This window comes from Hyla sarda, chromosome 5, assembly GCF_029499605.1.
Source record: "Hyla sarda isolate aHylSar1 chromosome 5, aHylSar1.hap1, whole genome shotgun sequence".
Lineage (NCBI taxonomy): Eukaryota > Metazoa > Chordata > Amphibia > Anura > Hylidae > Hyla > Hyla sarda.
The window spans coordinates 359,545,518-359,566,243 of NC_079193.1; the positions used below are offsets into that span (position 1 = coordinate 359,545,518).

At 43.0% G+C, this 20,726-nt stretch overlaps 1 protein-coding gene across 2 annotated transcripts in view; it reads right to left on the bottom strand.

Annotated features, from left to right (window-relative positions):
• Positions 1 to 20,726, bottom strand: part of WASHC5 (WASH complex subunit 5) — a 78,593-nt gene that overhangs the window by 53,479 nt on the left and 4,388 nt on the right. For both annotated transcript variants that reach the window (XM_056522740.1, XM_056522741.1), the window contains exons 3-10: positions 18,854 to 18,999; positions 18,511 to 18,595; positions 17,213 to 17,313; positions 12,956 to 13,148; positions 8,493 to 8,645; positions 6,302 to 6,415; positions 3,089 to 3,260; positions 1,811 to 1,938 (exon numbers count right to left, since the gene is read on the bottom strand). In XM_056522740.1, the coding sequence (XP_056378715.1) occupies positions 1,811 to 1,938; positions 3,089 to 3,260; positions 6,302 to 6,415; positions 8,493 to 8,645; positions 12,956 to 13,148; positions 17,213 to 17,313; positions 18,511 to 18,595; positions 18,854 to 18,999 (1,092 nt within the window). The remainder of the gene's footprint in view (positions 1 to 1,810; positions 1,939 to 3,088; positions 3,261 to 6,301; positions 6,416 to 8,492; positions 8,646 to 12,955; positions 13,149 to 17,212; positions 17,314 to 18,510; positions 18,596 to 18,853; positions 19,000 to 20,726) is intronic.

Consider the following 20,726-nt stretch of genomic DNA (forward strand, 5'->3'; position numbering starts at 1 on the left):
ACCCCCCAAAGCGCGAGCACCGACCTGATAGGATAATCAGGGACCCCTGGTGCGCGCACAGAGAGACTATTGGCAAAGTAAGGAAAAGATGAGGAGGGAGGGGGGAGGTGGAAGAGGGAAAGATATTCCCCCCAACATCCAGCACATACTTATCTAAGATGACTTCAGCCAGCTATGGTCACCTGTGTCATGTCAGGCTGAGACAGCAGGACGAGCAGGAAAGATAGGGATACCAAGGTGCAACCACAGGTGCTGGCTGTTGGCGGGAAGGGGTTAACGGAGCATACTCTATGCCCCATGTGCCTTAGCCGCATATGGGGGAACAGGTAGCGCCATGCTCCTGAACCCCCACCTCAAAACCAGAAAAGAAAAGGAGAAAGAACCTAAATACAGGCACTAACTAGAAAACAAAAAAAGAAGACAAGGTCTGGAGAACTCCAGACCTGTGTCTGCCTCCTACTGACACTAAGCTAAAACGGATTAGCTCATGGTAAGTATGCTGGGTATATCCTGCTAGGAGGGGCCGACTTTCTTTTTGTATGTGCCAGCCTCCTAGTGGCAGCAATATATACCCACGGTCTCTGTGTCCCCCAATGTAGCCAACCGAGAAAATGGGGATTTCCAGAACAAAGCCGATCCCTTGTACATGCCAGGTACGATAGATAGGCTTTGTTCTGGTAATCACCACCATTTGTATTTAGTGTACAAATGCGAGCACTGTCCTTTATACTATTGTCATGATTAAGAGCTTTGTCTAAGCTCGAAACACGTCGGCGATTGTTTTTAATGCACTTTAAATAGTTTTGCTGCTCCGTGTTTTAATCGGGATATATTGAGTCAAGTCTTTACAGTGACCTACATGCTTGAGAGCTGGACAACCATTCTATTAAAAACAGAAATTATGAAAGATGGCTACGCCCGTAATAATGGACTGAAATTAAATAAAAAAAACAACAGAAAATATAACCAGATTAGATAAAAAGAACAGCTGTATCTGACTTTAAAGTGGTACTCCGGCGCTAAGACATCTTATCCCCTATCCAAGGTCCCGCCACTGAGGACCCCTGTGATCTTCCACGCGGCACCCAGTTAGAATCAGCCCCCGAAGCGTGCTCACTCCGGGTCTGATTACTAGCGATCACTGGGACAGAGCATAGTGACGTCACGGCTCCGCCCCCGTGTGCCGTCACGATCCGCCCCCTCAATGCAAGCCTACAGGCTTGCATTGAGGGGGCGGATCGTGACGTCACACTGGGGCGGAGCCGTGACACCACTATGCTCCGCCCCCGTGATGTCACTATGCTCCGTCCCCGTGATCGCTAGTAATCAGACCCGGAGCGAGCACGCTTCGGGGGCTGATTCTAAAGGGGTGCAGCGTGGAAGATCACGGGGGTCCCCTGCGTCGGGACCCCCGCGATCAGGCATCTTATCCCCCTATCCTTTGTTTAGGGGATAAGATGACAGCGCCGGAGTACCCCTTTAAATCAGTAACAAAAAAAATCTAAGCAATAAAATACATTTCTAACTAAAACAGTTCTATAAAAGAAAATACATCCAGTTAGCCCAACCTGCTTCCCAAATAAAGCTCCCTATAGCGATCAGCTGATCCAGTCTTCTAGAATGGCTCTGTGCTCGGATAATGGGATGGAACCTCCTCTATAATGTCCATTTAAGAAAAATGAAATGTATCCAATAAATGGGAATGGTGTTCCTGATGTGTAACGAAATAGGCTGAAGTATTACAGGAACGTTTAGTTACTAACACAAATACTGAAGATACAGTGATAAATCCTCATAAGGATCACATTACCTCCTTCAAGAGGAATTCAAACTGAGCCGTGTCTAGCAGCAACTGGAACAGCATCTTGGGGTTGTACTTGGATTCAGCCAGGACTTGGTCTTTTACCTGTCGGAGTCTCTTATTATTTGGGTCATAAGCTGGAAGAGGAAACAGCACTTGGTTATTTAAAAATATAAAGAAGTTTCACGTTATGATGAACATAGAAACACATGAACATACGGCTTATAATATTAGAAGGGTATTCCAGAGAGCAAATCTCTACAATAAACATCTCCTGCTCTGCACAATTCCGGACACGGACTGAGGTGTCAGCAGAGAGCACTGTGGTCAGACTGGAAAGAACTACACAACCTCCTCTGTAGTATACAGCAGCTGATAAGTACTGGAAGGATTAAAGGGGTATTCCAGGCAAAACCTTTTTTTTATATATATCAACTGGCTCCGGAAAGATTTACAAACAGATTTGTAAATTACTTCTATTAAAAAAATCTTAATCCTTCCAATAGTTATTAGCTTCAGAAGTTTTCTGTCTAACTGCTCAATGATGATGTCACGTCCCGGGAGCTGTGCATGATGGGAGAATATCCCCATAGGAACTGCACAGCTCCCGGGACGTGAGTCATCAGAGAGCAGTTAGACAGCAAACAACAACTCAACTTCAGAAGCTAATAACTATTGGAAGGATTAAGATTTTTTTTATAGAAGTAATTTACAAATCTGTTTAACTTTCCGGAGCCAGTTGATATATAAAATAAAGTTTTGGCCTGGAATACCCCTTTAAGGTTTTTATATGGAAGTAATTTACAAATCTGTATAACTTTCTGGCACCAGCTGATTTAAAAACATTTTTTTTTCTGGAGTGCCCCTTTAAGAGAAATTTCTTCTACGCATCAGTAGGTACTATAATCTAAAAAACAGAAGTCAGTGAAAAGGTTATAGGGATTATTTTGCTTTCAGATTCCCTATACTGACAGGTCCCAGGTAAGTGACCCTTGATGTCCCCTCGCATAATCCGTTACTACCGACACAGGGGATAACGCCACACACCATTTGTACTCAGCATCCGATGTGACCTCTATTTGCTCCCCTAAGCCTCTGCCACCTTACAGTACTTCCTCATGCTCCATTTTTGATTCATATTTGTCCCTCTTTGCAAAAAAAAGCAACAAGCAGCCATACTGGAAGATACTTTTGTAATAGTTCTTTAGAAATTGTGATTTTATCAGCATATTCAGTCAATAACAAAGACAATTATCTCATCTGTCATTATTGTATGTATTTTGATACCAGAGTCTGCAGTGTGCAGCATCAGCCATCGGATGGCGACGTTACAGTCTCTAAGGCAGTTCAGCAGCTTGGGAATATTATCCAGTACAAATTCCTCTCTCAGGAATCCCTCCTTCAGGAACTGCTGCACTTGAGGGTGTAGACGTTCCATGATGGCAGCATATCGGCATGCCTGGTGTAAAAACAGACAAACGTACTGCATATGTTAATATTCTTTGAACATCATCTAAAGAAAAATCTATCAAAATCAGTGAATTCCGGACTTTAAAGGGTACCTTTCATCAAAAAAGCTTTTGACATATTATAGATTAATGTATGCAGAATAACTTTCCAATTGCATGTTATTAAAAAATATGCTTCTTTCTATTTAATTTTCCACTTTGAAAATGACCACTAGAGGTCTCCCTACCAGTTCTGGCCGCAAGCCCTTTTTTTTTTTTTTTTTTTTTTTATAGATTTCAGACTCATGCTGGAGTCCTAAATCTCAGACTGCAGCCAGGACACAGATAAGCTCAGCGCTGCTCCCTGCCTGTCATTCAGACAGGCAGGAGCCAGCACTGTGCTCATAGCACAGCAGAGCATACTCCTGATTCTGCCTCACTGCATGCCCTCATTTTACTACCTGAGCTCCGATCCTTCTTCTCTCTGCACATGCAGTTGTAAACAGAGAGGAGAAGATTTAGAGCTCCCAGCTGAGCTTGTCTGTGTCCTGGCTAGCTGCCAGCTGAGCTTGTCTGTGTCCCGTCTGAGATTTAGGACTGTGGCCAGGACTGGTAGGGAGACCTTTAGTGGTCATTTTTTCAAATTGAAAAATTAAATTGAAAGAAGCATATTTTTTAATAACATGCAAATGGAAAGTTATTCTGCATACATTAATCTATAATATATCAAAAGTTTTTTTGATTAAAAAGGTATCCTTTAAATCCACCAGGGGGAACATCTGCATGCAGTGTGTATGTCCTTTCTCTGTATGCTATGGCTTCCCCTGGGATCTTAGTTCTCCTATAGCAGTGTTTCCCAACCAGTGTGCCTCCAGCTGTTGCAAAACTACAACTCCCAGCATGCCCGGACAGCCTTTGGCTGTCCGGGCATGCTGAGAGTTGTAGTTTTGCAACTGCTGGAGGCACACTGGATGGGAAACACTGTGCTATAAAGCTGACTGCATGGCAGTCCCATATGGAGCCAAGTTATAATACCCCATACAGCCTGACGACGGGTGTTTGACCACTGGGACTCCAGCCATCTCCAGAATAGGGCCGGGTCTTTATTATAAATAGAGCATCGAGTTTTACATGCTGGCCACTGCATTATTTATACTTCCATGGGAGCTTCTGAAGGTAGCCAAGCATTGTAATCAACTATCTGTGGCAGCTCTACAGACAATGACTGCAGCAGCGGCGCAAATGCTCGACTTGCTGCTCCATTCATAATAAAAGACCTGACCCAATTCTGGAGATTATGTCCATGGCGTCACTATTTAGTCGGTGCTTCTCATTCATGTGGGGTTTTGGAGGAGTGACTGAGGTAAGCCCTTGCCCTCATCATGGACACAAGCAGCAATGGTTGTTCCCATCTTGTTACTATCCAAAACACTTTTTTTTACTCCTTTGGACCCCAATGTAGTAGTCACTATTAGTGCCCCACACAGTAAACAGATATTGCCCAACAAAAGTAGTTAAATTAAGTAGTTAAATAAGTATAGTAGACAGCAGCCAAATTGTGACTCCCACAGTAGTAAAATCCCTCAGTGGGGCCTTTAAAAGTTATTAGGCCCCCTCCAGACTTGTGCCTTCAAAACACTAAGATCCTTAAAGGGGTACTCCGCTGCTAGACACCTTATCCCCTATCTAAAGGAAATGGGATAAGATGTCTGATCGCAGGGGTCCTGTGGATGGGGCCCCCGCGATCTCCCGCACCACCCGGCGTTATACACGTCTCACCACACCCCCTCCATTCACGTCTTTGGAAGGTGGCGTGTCAGCTGACATGCCCCCTCCCATAGATATGAATGGAGTGGGTGTGGTGTGATGTCACGAGGGGGCGTGGCCGTGACGTCACGATTTCAGTCTCCTTCTCCAAGCGTTCTGAACAAAATGTACAGAACGCTGGAGCACCGGAGGACCCCTTTAAGTAACGTCCCTCTTAGGCCATGATCACATATTTACTGCCCATTATCTTTAATCTGGGTTTCTACTGCCCTATTCACACAGCAGAAATTCTATGTTCTGTAAAATTATAAGACATGCAGAATTCCATTTAGAGCCCTATTGAAGTTAATGGGACTCTGAATTCGAGCAGAATCTGTGTTTTAGAAGCACAGAAATTCCGCTCAAATTAAGCAAAAGTACAAAAAATCTGCAGTCTGCTTTTCTGCGGCATGTCAAACGTTTTCTATAATGATGCTAACTCTTTAAATGTCAAGCTTCTGGTATACTACATCTACCAATGGGGGATGTAGTAAAGAGTACCTCTCATGATCTTGTAATAATCCTCCGATTCACTGCCCCATCATGATAATCCACCCCCTACATTAATTTTTTATTATTTTTTTTAGTTTTCTACCTTGATATCGCTCTGTATTTTCTGCTCAGTCTCAGTCAGATTCACAGACTGGGAAGAGACGTTCCCCAGCAGGCGTGACATCATCTGAAGCCATACAGGGGAGAACTTCCTCCCTCAATCTGCTACACACAGCCCAGAGCAGTTCAGTGTGAGATGAGCTATGATTGGCTAAGGCTGCATACACCCTCTCAGCACTCCAGACTGCATTTCCTGTGTTTGGACTTCTGCCAGGCCAGCAGGAGTCCCAAGTATGTGCAAGAGATTGGGGAGAAATGTGCTTTGAACAAGTAGGGAGACACCTAGTGGCAGCTTTTTTTTTTTTAAACACAAATAAAACATAGAAAACTTCATTTTTTTTAAACAAAGTACATTAGAAAGATTTTTTATTTACATAGCAAACATTAGTTTTAATGACAGACCCCATTTAAGTTTCATTATTGAGTTTAGGGTATAGACACTATTCAGTCAATTCCCCCTAGTGGTGCCTGTAGGTGCCCCCTAGTGGTGGCTGTAGGTGCTGAAATTTAGTAATTTGCATCTCTGTATCATAAAATTTTCAGCCATATTAACAGATATACTAAAAGAATAAACTAAAACAACTGAAATACAGAACACGTGGAGAAAGCACAAGAGCATAGCAAACCACTGTACCTGCTCCTTGATGTTGGGCAGATCCAGAGTGTAATTCAGCGCAGTCTTTGCAGCTTTGTAGGGTTCCCAAGCCTCCATGAGATTGACTGTGATCCCCATGTAAATACTGATAACCTGGAGGCAAGACAAACGTCAGAAAGCTACGATGAATGGTGCAGTAAGCATCTCAAAGAAGATAGAATTTTCTAACATCAATGCTCAGAATAAACAAAAAAAAAATAAAATAAAATAAAGTCACTCAACATTCACTTTTATTCCTGAGTTTTAAAATTTTCGGAAACTTTCTAACATAATTTTTGTGTTTAGGTATTTGCAAGATTTATACTTTATGCTATTCCTATACTTGCTGACACTGTAGAGCAGTGTTTCCAAACCAGCGTGCCTCCAGCCGTTGCAAAACTACAACTCCCAGAATGCCCGGACAGCCAACGGCTGTCCGGGCATTCTGGGAGTTGTAGTTTTGCTACACTTATAGTTGATTTAATTTTATTTACTCAATGTGAATTCAAATAGAGAAAACAGACCTGGTCGCACATCCACAACATGCACAATGATCTAAGGCTTCTCAGCAACATTTATTAAACTAACAGGTTGTTATTGTACTGTATGATCATGAAGCGCAAGCCCGCTAGCTACGTCATGGCCACCTGTAAGTAGTGGGTCCCTAACATCCCTAGCATAAAAATGGCGCAGCACTGAGCGGCGACCACCACCACAACACCAGTGCCCAATGACCCACTGGCAGAGCAGCTCCAATGCCACCCACAACAGTCCCAGGGCCACACCTCCCCACAGACATGGCGCCGTGGCAGCAATGGACGCCGCACAGCACCACACCAGTGTGAACAGGTGTAAAAGCTCACTTACCATGTGCACCCAGCCAGGGACCGGGAGGCTGCCAGAAGGAATGGGGCCCTACGCAGCTTTCTGCTAATTTTGTGGATGTGCGACCATGTCTATTTTCTCTATTTGAATTCACATTGTGTTTTATATCCCCCTCTTTTTTTTGTTTTTACTTGGTAAGCACTCTGCTCTTCCCCCTCAGCCCAGCCCTATATATATTTGGCAGGAACCTGCATAGGGCCCCATTCTTTCTGTCAGTCTCCCAGTTTCTGACATGTTAAGTGAGCTTTTACACCTGTTCACACTGGTGTGGTGCTGTGCGGCGTCCATTGCTGCCGCGGCGCCGTGTCTGTGGGGAGGTGCGGCCCAGTGACTGGTTTGAGTGGCATTGGGGCTGCTCTGCCAGTGGGTCATTCCCCCTGTGGGCACTGGTGTTGTGGCGGTGGTGGTCACCGCTCAGTGCTGTGCCATTTTATGCAAGGGACTTTAGGGACCCGCTAATTACAGGTGGTGGTGACGTGGCTAGTGGGCCTGCACTACATGATCATAAAGTACAATAACGACCTGTTAATTTAATATATGTTGCTGAGAAGCCTTAGATTGTTGTGCATGTTGTGCGACCAGGTCTGTTTTCTATATTTGAATTCACATTATAATTTTATTTACTCTGACTCTCTAGAGCAGCGTTTCCCCAACCAGGGCACCTCCAGCTGTAGCAAAACTACAACTCCCAGCATGCCCAGACAGCCAAAGGCTGTCTGGGCATGCTGAGAGTTATAGTTTTGCAACAACTGGAGGCAGACTGTTTGGGAAACATAGTAACATGTGGTAACATAGTGACATAGTTCATAAGGTTGAAAAAAGACCAAAGTCCATCAAGTTCAATCTATAACCCTAATGAGTCCCTACTGAGTTGATCCAGAGGAAGGCAAAAAAAAAACTCATACTAGAGGTAAAAATTCCTTCCCGACTTCAAATATGGCATCAGAATAAATCCCTGGATCAACCTTCTGTCCTTATAAATCTAGAATCCATAACCTGTAGTGTTATTATTCTCCAAAAATGCATCCAGACTTTTGAACTCTTTTACCGAGTTCCCCATGACACCTCCTCAGGGAGAGAATTCCACTGTCTCACTGCTCTTACAGTAAAGAACCCCCGTCTGTGCTGGTGTAGAAACCTTCTTTCCTGTATACGTAGAGGATGCCCCCTTGTTATAGATACAGTCCTGGATATAAATAGATCATGGGAGAGATCTCTGTACTGTCCCCTGATATATTTATACATATGCTGGAGCTCTTCTTTATAAGCTTACAACTCACACCCTAAAGAGCAATGCGGCACTCACCCAGTTGTCAGGGAAATATTTGTCCACTATTTCCCTCATCTTGGCTTGATGAATATGTAGGGTAGAGGGGTGGAAATAAAGGATGACATACAGCATGGCTGCTTGTGTGGCAAGGGCAGTGCTCCGGTGTTCTGGTAAAGGGTAAGCCGACACCTAGAAAGGAATATTAAAAACTCTTTTAAACTGACTTACAACTTTTTTCTTTGCTATAATACATAAAAAAAACAAAAAAACTTTTCGCATTGTTTCAGGGATACATCAACATTTTTTATCCGTCAGGGTATGAGAGTTCAGACCCCGACTAATTACTAAAATGAGCCCACACTTCTACTACCGCTCGGTGTCTGTGTGACCGAGGCAATCCGGTAGACTTACATCATGTGACCGTATCGGTGAAGTGAAACAGAGACGGAAGAGAATGCACTAAAGCGTTCACTTCTCCCAGGACAGTCTACTGATTAGTCAGGGTCTGAACACTCAGACCCTGACTGATCAAAGTGTTTCATATGTTTCTCACTTTTTAAAAGTTTTTCTTTATCATGACAGTCCCTTTTTAAAGTTAGATTTTAGTGTGTCTAATCATTTAGTTCAGTGGTCTTCAACCTGTGGGCCTCCAGATGTTGCAAAACTACAACTCCCAGCATGCCTGGACAGCCAATGGCTGTCCGGGCACGCTGGGAGTTGTAGTTTTGCAACATCTGGAGGTCGACAGGTTGAAGACCACTGATTTGGTTCTTGGGGAGATAAGCCAGGACCAGAGATGTCTGGTGGTGTTTTTTTTTCCCCTCTCCATATTGAGAGCACATGCATTCTCAGTCAAGCTGATCATGAATGAAGGAGATCAGCATAGATGGCAGTCAGCCCATGAAACATTTGTTCGGCAGCAATGTAATATATACGACCAATTTAAAGGGGTACTGTGCTGGAAAACATTTTATTTTTTTTAAATCAACCAATGCCAGAAAGTTAAACAGATTTTTAAATTACTTCTATTTAAAAATCTTAACCCTTCAAGTGCTTATCAGCTGCTGTATACTACAGAGGAAGTTGTGAAGTTCTTCCCAGTCTGACCACAGTGCTCTCTGCTGACACCTCTGTCCGTGTCAGGAACTGTCCAGAGCAGGAGAGGTTTGCTATAGGGATTTGCTCCTACTCTGGACAGTTCTTGAAACGGACAGAGATGTCAGCAGAGCACTGTGGTCAGACAGAAAGGAAATTCAAAAAGAAAAGAGCATACAGCAGCCGATAAGTACTGGAAGGGTTAACATTTTTAAATAGAAGTCATTCACATATCTGTATAACTTTCTGGCATTAGTTGAATAAAAAATATATATAAAAATGTTTTTCACCGGAGTACCCCTTTAAAGCTGAACAGGTGTTTTGTCTCTGAATGCGACAAAGAGTGTTGCTATCATCTGACACATTGAAAATAGTGGAAAATTAAAACACTAAGGTCCCATAATGTATCAAGTTTTCTACCCTTTTTTCTAGAAGATTTTTTTTAGGGAAAATGTATTTAAATTCGAATTTCATATACCAGTCTTAAAGGGGTACTCCAACCCTAGACATCTTATGCCCTATCAAAAGGATAGGGGATAAGATGTCTGATCGCGGGGGTCCCGCCGCTGGGGACCCCCGCAATATAGCACGCAGCACCCACCTGTTACTGCTCCGGCAGCGTTGGAGGGTCTGGCTCCCGACCACGGGGACGGAAGATCGTGACGTCACTCCTCCGCCCCCCTGTGACGTCACGCCCCGCTACGCCCCCTCAATGCAAGTCTATGGGAGGGCCGTCACGCCCCCTACCCCGTGGTCGGGAGCCAGACCCTCGAGCGCTTTCGGAGCAGTAACAGGTGGGTGCTGCATGCTATATTGCAGGGGTCCCAATTAGCGGGACCCCTGCAATCAGATATCTTATCCCCTATGCTTTGGATAGGGGATAAGATGTCTAGGGGCGGAGTACCCCTTTAATACAAAAAAAATGCACCAAATTTAAGATGTACACGCCTCTTATTAAATATGGGGCATCTATTACTATATGAGCGCAGCACACCTTTTGTTATAATTCATGACAATTTCCTGGTATAAATAATGGCGTTAATGTGCCGGGCTGTGTGAGGACACGGCCTTCCACTATGTTGGACCACTTTTTTTTTTTTTTTTAAATAAAAGTGGCAAGGTTTAAAAATGACAGAAAAATTCCAAAATAATTCAAAAGAGCCGAGATGCTGCTGTAGGAACTAGTATTGTATAAGTTTTTCTCCTGAATATACTACCACTATTTTCCATCTTAGATACATGGTGTTAAAGGGTACCTGTCTCTTAGGAACATGTCAGAAGTTTTTGATCAATGTGGTCCAGGTGCTGAGACCCCCACTGATCCCTAAAATGAATAGGCAGCAACACTCCGATAAGTACATGCAAGAAGCATCTTAAAGACACAGATATCACTTTAACTTAATAGTAGAGAGTCACATGACTAATCATGGTCACTTGACTGTCTGAGGAATGCAATACTATGGACTATATCCTATACATAAAAAAATACTAAAAAGTGGACAACCCCCTTTAAAGGGGTATTCCAGGAAAAAACTTTTTTTTTATATATCAACTGACTCCAGAAAGTTAAACAGATTTGTAAATTACTTCTATTAAAAAATCAGTACTTATGAGCTTTAGAAGTTAAGGTTGTTCTTTTCTGTCTAAATCCTCTCTGATGACATCTGTCTCGGGAAACGCCCAGTTTAGAAGCAAATCCCCATAGAAAACCTCTTCTAAACTGGGCGGTTCCCGAGACGTGTGTCATCATAGAGGATTTAGACAGAAAAGAACAACCTTAACTTCAGAAGCTCATATGTACTGAAAGGATTAAGATGTTTTAATAGAAGTAATTTACAAATCTGTTTAACTTTCTGGAGCCAATTGATATATAAAAACAAGTTTTTTTCCTGGAATACTCCTTTAAGTTTGAATTACACCTTCAAACACTGTCAGCCAAACAATCATTCAGCTGGCAGAACACCCTTCTTATCCCCCATACACGTGCATGCTTTATTCAGCAGAGTGTGCATGATTTTTCAATGTGGAGAGGGAAATATCTGGAAATAAAGTATTGGGCATGGTCAGATACAGGAGGGAAATAGTCCTTGAAAAAGCAAAGATTGATGTCCAGCGCAGCTCCCATAAAACTTAGCTTTTATTGCATATTCATCCACAGGTACATAGACAGTGTAGACCGGTGATGCATTTCGGTTCGTCAAAGAACCTTAGTCATTAGGTTGAAGAACCGAAACGCGTCACCTGTCTACACTGTCTATGTACCTGTGGATGAATATGCAATAAAAGCTAAGTTTTATGGGAACTGTGCTAGACATCAATCTTTGCTTTTTCATTTACTTCACGGTGTATTCCACACCGGTCCGGGCGCACGGTGCTACGGAGGGGAGCTGGACTCTTTGTATGCTATCTCGGAAATAGTCCTTATATATTGAAATCACAAAAGAAAGGGTGCGGAGCAACTCACCCAGTCAACCGGAGACAGCGAAGTAAATCAGGTCACGATCAGGCGACGTAGAAGCGGGGAGGTGGCAGATGGAACGGGGGAATCAGGCCACAGACGTATCACACCGTGGGGTTCTTCCTCAGGCCCCTGCGGGCCTGACGAAGCACCACACGGTGTGATACGGCTGTGACCCAATGCCTGATTCCCCCGTTCCATCTTCCGCCTCCCCGCTTCTACGTCACCTGATCGTGACCTGATTTACTTCACTGTCTCCGGTTGACTGGGTGAGTTGCTCCGCACCCTTTCTTTTGTGATTTCAATATATAAGGACTATTTCCGAGATAGCATACAAAGAGTCCATCTCCCCTCCGTGTCACCGTGCGCCCGGACCGGTGTGGAATACACCGTGAAGTAAATGAAAAAGCAAAGATTGATGTCCAGCGCAGCTCCCATAAAACTTAGCTTTTATTGCATATTCATCCACAGGTACATAGACAGTGTAGACAGGTGACGCGTTTCGGTTCGTCAAAGAACCCTAGTCATGAGGTTGAAGAACCGAAACGCGTCACCTGTCTTCACTGTCTATGAGGTTGGGTCACAGCCGTATCACACCGTGTGGTGCTTCGTCAGGCCCGCAGGGGCCTGACGAAGCACCACACGGTGTGATACATCTGTGGCCTGATTCCTGATTCCCCTGTTCCAGCTGCCACCTCCCCGCTTCTATGTCACCTGATCGTGACCTGATTTACTTCGCTGTCTCCAGTTGACTGGGTGAGTTGCTCCGCAGCCTTTCTTTTGTGATTTCATTGCATCTGGTATCGCCTAGTGTGTAGCACCACTCATAGGAGAACACAGACTGCAAACGCTGGCTTTTCTATTGAAGATATCAGCAGGTTTAAAGGGACAGTACTGGATTTTTTCTTTTGTGACTACAGTCCTTATGTAATGATAACAATCTCACCTGGTTATAAATATCATCGGATCTCAGTCTGCCGATCACCATACTGATGAAGGTCTCATTTATAGGCACCCGGCTAAAGTAGCTCTCTGGATAGTTTGGAGGCCGCTTAGATCCCGGCTGGCTGGAATACCCTGTGCTGCGCAGCAGTTTGCAGATATCATCCATATTAGAATCCGCTGAAGATCTGGCGGCACTGAATAACGAAGAACAGATTGTAAAGGAGTTAATAAATTTGTAATGCAGGACAGATGAAAGATCAAAGACACCAATATCTCCAGGGTCCTGGCTTCCTAATCACCATCTTTTGACTTTATTTTTATTTTTTATTTATCTTTATTTTTTATTTATTTTTTTTGGGAGGAGTGAACATGTTTAAAGAAATTGTGTATTTAAAGTTTAAAGCAGTTGTCCAGTGAAATAAATAACCTGTGTATGGTGTCAAAGGGGGAGATTTCTCAAAACTTGACCAGAGGTGAAGTTGCTGAGTTGCACATAGCAACCAATCAGATCGCTTCTTTCATTTTTGAAAAGGCCTCTGAAAGAAGAAAGAAACAATCTGATTGGTTGCTATAGGCACACTGTCACACTCTATGAAAGCAGTCTGCTATGTCCTTGCTCCCGCCTCTACTTTTGTGTGCTGGGGACCAGACCATTAATGTAAAGAGGTGAGCTTATATTACTGCTTATTAGATTTTAAGGCAGCAAGAAGCTTATTTTCAGTCACAGTTTCCTCAGAACAGGCCCACTGTTTTCTAATCTAAGAAAGGCTCCCTGCTATTTTACAATCAAATGAGCAGTTATAGGAGGTCCTCTGTTCACATCAATGGTCTTATCCTGAGCAGACAGGAGGGATGGGGGAGCTCTGATATGATGTCACAGCTACAAGGGAGAATGTAGATCTAATAATGGAAGATCTGTGCAGTATGGCTAATAACATTATATTAGTAAGTTGCCTTATAATACTTTTTTGACACCATACATAGGATGTTTCTTTTGCTGGACAACTCCTTTAACCCCTTAAGGACTCAGCCCATTTTGGCCTTAAGGACCCTTAATTTTTACGTTTTCATTTTTTCCTCCTCGCCTTCTAAAAATCATAACTCTTTTATATTTTCATCCACAGACTAGTATGAGGGCTTGTTTTTTGCACGACCAGTTGTCCTTTGTAATGACAGCACTCATTATATCATAAAATGTATGGTGCAACCAAAAACATTATTTTTGTGGGGAAATTAAAAAGAAAAAACAGAATTTTGCTAATTTTGGAAGGTTTCGTTTTCACGCCGTACAATTTACGGTAAAAATGACGTGTGTTCTTTATTCTGAGGGTCAATACGATTAAAATGATACCCATTATTACTTACTTTTATATTAATGTTGTGCTTAAAAAAAATCACAAACTTTTTAACCAAATTAGTACGTTTATAATCCCTTTATTTTGATGACCTCTAACTTTTTTATTTTTCCGTATAAGCGGCGGTATGAGGGCTCATTTTTTGCGCCATGATCTGTACTTTTTTTGATACCACATTTGCATATAAAAAACTTTTTATAATTTTTTTTTTTATAAAATGTATTAAAAAAGTAGCAATTTTGGACTTTTATTTTTTTTTGATGTTCACGCTGTTCACCGTACGGGATCATTAACATTTAATTTTAATAGTTCGGACATTTACGCACGCGGCGATATCAAATATGTCTATAAATTATTTTTTTTAACGCTTTTTGGGGGTAAAATAGGAAAAAACTGACATTTTACTTTTTTATTGGGGGAGGGGATTTTTCACTTTTTTTTTACTTTTACTTTTACATTTTTTAACATTTTTTTTTACACTTGAATAGTCCCCATAGGGGACTATTCATAGCAATACCATGATTGCTAATACTGATCTGTTCTATGTATAGGACATAGAACAGATCAGTGTTATCGGCGATCTTCTGTTTTGGTCTGGTCTGCTCGATCTCAGACCAGAGCAGGAGACGCCGGGAGCCGGACGGAGGAAGGAGAGGGGACCTCCGTGCGGCGTTCTGAATGATCGGATCCTCGCAGCAGCGCTGCGGGCGATCCGATCATTCATTTTAATCGCGCACTGCCGCAGATGCCGGGATCTGTATTGATCCCGGCACCTGAGGGGTTAATGGCGGACGCCCGCGAGATTGCGGGCGTCGGCCATTGCCGGCGGGTCCCTGGCTGCGATCAGCAGCCGGGATCAGCCGCGCATGACACGGGCATCGCTCCGATGCCCGCGGTTATGCACAGGACGTAAATGTACGTCCTGGTGCGTTAAGTACCACCTCACCAGGACGTACATTTACGTCCTGCGTCCTTAAGGGGTTAAGTATCACCCCTTACATCAGATCTCAGGACTGATGCCCAGTGCAATCTAAACTTTTGGCATGTCTGGACAACATGTCTAATATGTATACAAATGACAGTAATTATTTAAATGCTTTCCACAGGTAGAGTGGGGAGAGGGGGAAGCTGCGAGTAACTTCAGGAAGAACGATCACAGCCTGTTACTGTCATCTCTCCCCTGTACAGCCTCCAGTGACCTCAGGGAAATATACAGGAACTTTTTTTTATCAGGTTATCGCCTCTCTAACCAATCAAGGAGGATATATACCTAAGACTCTAATAAAAGTGCTGGGTGGCATTTTCACATGGTGCTAGGTGTGTATTTTTGGGAAATATAAAACAATGGGGTAGAATATGATTTCTCTTGAATTGGTTCATTGTATAATTTAGAATTTATTTATGACTGCCCTGACAGCAAAAGATGCTCAAAGAGAGAAACAAAAATTCAGGCTTCTAGGCGCTGATCTGATTAATTAATTTGATGAGGACACAGGAATATTGTCCTAAAAACGGGTTTATTTGCACAAAAGCAGCTCATTGCCGGTCCGTAATTGACCCTTCGCCAACATGCACCTGCCTGACGAAGGGTCCATTACGGACCGAAAACGTGTTGCTTTTGTGCAAATAAACCCATTTTTAGGACAATATTCCTGTGCTGCATCAACATATTTCATCAGGTCAGTGCCTAGAAGCTTGAATTTTGTTTCTCTCTTTGAGCATCTTCCTAACGGATCAGCGCTGCTGACACTGGACAAGCCATGGCTGCAGATCCAAGCATATTTAACCAGACCTCTTCTGAGGTGTTGTGCTCTTAGCACAACCCCACATGGTAAGTGAAAATGCGCTAATCATTTATTACAAAATTACTTTGTACATTACACTAGGGGTGCGTATCCCTTTCTTTTGTGTATTTTTCTGTGGCTGACAGCAAAAGAGTCAATACAGAAATTAATCTTCTGTTGCAGGAAATATGACACAATACTAGCGCTGCAGTCCAGACGATGAACTGTAGTAGAAGAATTGTGTCCCTACTAGGGATCGACCGATATCGATTTTTTAGGGCCGATAATCTGTGGAGGTTAGGGCCGATATTCCGGTATAAGTTATCGGCTATTTAGCCCCCCCCCCAACAAAGATCATTGATTTAAAGCGGGCACTTTAAATAAATGAACTGCAGTGGCTTTTGCGGTGCCATAGGCCGCCACCGCCATCCGCTCCTCTCCCCCTGCCTGTCCAGGGGTCCTCCTATCACCGCGACCGCCACCACCGCGCCGCACCCACCAACGCACCGCCCCGGCCCCATTGCCTCCCCCATCCCCGGTTTTATAATTACGTGTTACCGGGGTCCAATCTACATCTGGCTCTGGTGGCGTCCTCCTGAGCTGTCACTGTGCGCACTGACGGTGACGTCGCGTTGAGGACGTCACTCGTCATTGCGCACAGCATAACGCAGGACGCAGCAGGAGCCAGAAGTAGCGTGGACACCGGCCCCTGGGAACAGGTAATTATAAAACTGGGGATGGGGGAGGCAATGGGGCCGGGGCGGTGCGGTGGGGGGTGCGACGCAGTGCTGTGGGGGTGCGTCGTGGTGCGGTGGGTAGTGCGGTACGGTGGGGGCGGTGCGGGGGCGGGGCATTATCGGATTATCGGCAAGGTAATTGCCGATACCGATAACGCCGAAAATCGTGAATATCGGCTGATAATATTGAGCAAACCGATAATCGGTCGATCCCTAGTCCCTACAAAGAACAGGTACTTCGTAAGCCCCCACCCCGTGATACAGAAATCGATAGAAGTTACAATGTACAAGACAGTAAGAAGACTTACACTGAAGGACACAAATTTACATTCCTGCAGGTCACAGGTAAATATAAAGCTGCGTATGTATAAGATGTACATACCTGTATCTGTAGTAAGAAACCAACATCCTCTCCCGCACTTCTCCCTCAATTTTTTGATCGATCACCAGCAGCATCACCCCGTACAGGTATAAGGCTTCACACTGTGCAGGAAGAATCAATGAGAGTTCACTCCCTAAACTATGTTATAATGTCTGACAAACAAAGGTTTTCTTAATACACCTTAATACAATCACCATCCATACCAATGACCACACACAGTCTAAATATATTTAAAGGGGTACTCCACCGCTAGACCTCTTATCCCCTATCCAAAAGGATAGGGGATAAGATGTCTTATCACGAGGGTCCTGCCGATGGGAACCCCCCGCGATCTTTCCTGCTGCACCCCCTGTCATTTGGTGCACGGAGCGAGCTTCGCTCTGTGTCTGATGACTGGCGATGCAGGGGCCGAAGGATCATGATGTCACCACCCCGCCCCCTTGTGACGTCACACCCCGCCCCCAATGCAAGTCTATGGGAGGGGACGTGGCGGCCGCCACGCCCCCTCCCATAGACTTGCATTGAGGGGACGGGGCTGTGATGTCAATATCTTCTGGCCCCTGCATTGTGCCAGTCAGAAATGGAGCGAAGCTCGCCCCGTGCACCAACTGACAGGGGGTGCTGCAGGAGAGATCGCGGGGGGTTCCCATCAGCAGGACCCTCGCGATCAGACATCTTATCCCCTATGCTTTGGATAGGGGATAAGATGTCTAAGGGCAGAGTACTTTAAGTCAATTAGACAGGATTCAAGGATCCACATCATGGTCCTTAGGACACAGGTAAACAAACAGAAAGTTCAGTCCTGGGGATTCAGGACAAGAGGAGCCACATGCATTGGACCTTAGCAGAGTTACGTTTTTTTTTTTTTTTTTTTTTATGCAGACACGTCAAAAATGTTTTTGATCGATCAGAGACCCCCACCGATCTCTAAATATAGCTAGAATCCGATTTGACTGGCTCCACTGACTTATAATGGAGCCTTTATCCTGCTGTGTGACTGAATGAGCACTGAGGTGAGGAGTGAAGAATCCTGCTTGTGCACATCTCCTGGCTATATCTAGAGGTAGGTGAAAGTCTCAGCACTAAGACCCTGACCGATCAAAACTTTTGACATGTCTGCGTAAAATGTCAAGTTATTTTTTCTTTTCAATTGACAGTAACAATTTAACTTTAAGCACTTACACCATACAAAAAATTAAGATGGTACTTTTCATATATGTTATTTACACTAAAGGAATGTTTAAATAAAAAATTATATATATTATATAAATAAATATAAAGGTATAACTATTACTCACTAATAGTTGCTTCCCATCTTCATTGAGAAGTACTGTTTCAAGAGTTTGCTGAATATAAATTCCTTCATTAAGATCATCCAAATATCTGAGAAGAGAATATACACAAACACCAGGATTCATTGGAAATGTAGGCAGGATTAGGAAATCATTTCTGTGATTCTATGTGCAATGAGTATGGCTGAAATCTCATGCCTGCCAAATCAGCTAAAACAGGTAAGCAAAAGGCATACAAAAGAACCGCTACATTATTCTATAATAATAGCCTGTACTGCACTATATGGAAAGAAAAGATAATTGAAAGAGTTCTTCTTTAGAGGCTGCAATATAATTGGACAGCACATACCTGTTTAAGTCGAGAATGTATTTGTGGACACTTTCAAAGGCCAAATAAAATCTTGTGAGGATTTCAATGTTGTTTTCTCTGAATTCCTCATCTAGATCTTGAAGTTCTGGTTTGGCCTCCAACTTCCCCTCCCAATTATCAGGGCCCTGTGAGGAAAAGATACATTCATGTGTATTGCTGGAAAAATGTTTTGGCATCAGTCCTGATTTTATATCTAAAGGCCCTGAACTACGCAGATACTAGAAAGGAGAGTGGGCACTGCTGTAAGTACACAGGGGAACTCTATTCTGACTATTTTGGATGCAAAATCTTAAAGGGGTACTCCAGTGGAAAACTTTTTTTTTTTTTAAATGAACTGGTGCCAGAGAGTTAAACAGATTAAAAAAATCTTTATCCTTCCAGTACTTATTAGCAGCTGTATGCTACAGAGGAAATTCTTTGCTTTTTTAATTTCTTTTTTGTCTTGTCCACAGTGCTCTCTGCTGACACCTGATGCCTGTATCAGGAACTGTCCAGAGCAGCATAGGTTTGCTATGGGGATTTTCTCCTGCTCTGGACAGTTCCTGATAGGGGCATCAGGTGTCAGCAGAGAGCACTGTGGACAAGACAAAAAAGAAATTCAAACAGAAAAGAATTTACTCTGAAGCATACAGCTGCTAAAAAGCACTAGAAGGATAAAGATTTTTTTAATAGAAGTAATTTACAAATCTGTTTAACTTTCTGGCACAGTTGATTTTAAACAAAAAAAATTCCCACCGGAGTACCCCTTTAAGGACACCAGCTCCTCCTTAAAAATCTCCTCCCTCAGATTTCTTTCTACATAGCACCATTGCCAAAATACAGTAAAACAACAAAGCCCTGATTTACTGGTGCAAGGTTAGGAGAGGCACCAAGTCACAAAAACCCAAAGAAACTGCAGCTCCTGTGGATGTCCATGTAGTTGTAACTATCCATAGAAACATAGAATGTGTCGGCAGATAAACCCATTCAGCCCATCTAGTCTGCCCAAAATTCTAAATACTATCAATAGTCCCTGGCCCTATCTTATATGAAGGATATCCTTATACCTATTTCTATCTTATATGAAGGATATCCTTATACCTATCCCTATCTTATATGAAGGATATCCTTATACCTATCCCTATCTTATATGAAGGATAGCCTTATACCTATCTCTATCTTATATGAAGGATAGCCTTATACCTATCCCTATCTTATATGAAGGATAGTCTTATACCTATCCCTATCTTATATGAAGGATATCCTTATACCTATCTCTATCTTATATGAAGGATAGCCTTATACCTATTTCTATCTTATATGAAGGATAGCCTTATATCTATTCCTATCTTATATGAAGGATAGTCTTATATCTATCTCTATCTCATATGAAGGATAGCCTTATACCCATCTCTATCCCTATCTTATATGAAGGATAGCCTTATACCTATCTCTATCCCTATCTTATATGAAGGATAGCCTTATACCTATCTCTATCTTATATGAAGGATAGCCTTATACCTATCTCTATCTTATATGAAGGATAGCCTTATGTCTATCTCTATCTTATATGAAGGATAGCCTTATACCTATCTATCTTATATGAAGGATAGCCTTATACCTATCTATCTTATATGAAGGATAGCCTTATACCTATCCCTATCTTATATGAAGGATAGTCTTATACCTATCTCTATCTCATATGAAGGATAGCCTTATACCTATCTCTATCCCTATCTCATATGAAGGATAGCCTTATATCTATCTCTATCCCTATCTTATATGAAGGATAGCCTTATACCTATCTGTTCCTATGTTATACACTGCTCAAAAAAAATAAAAGGAACACTAAGATAACACATCCTAGATCTGA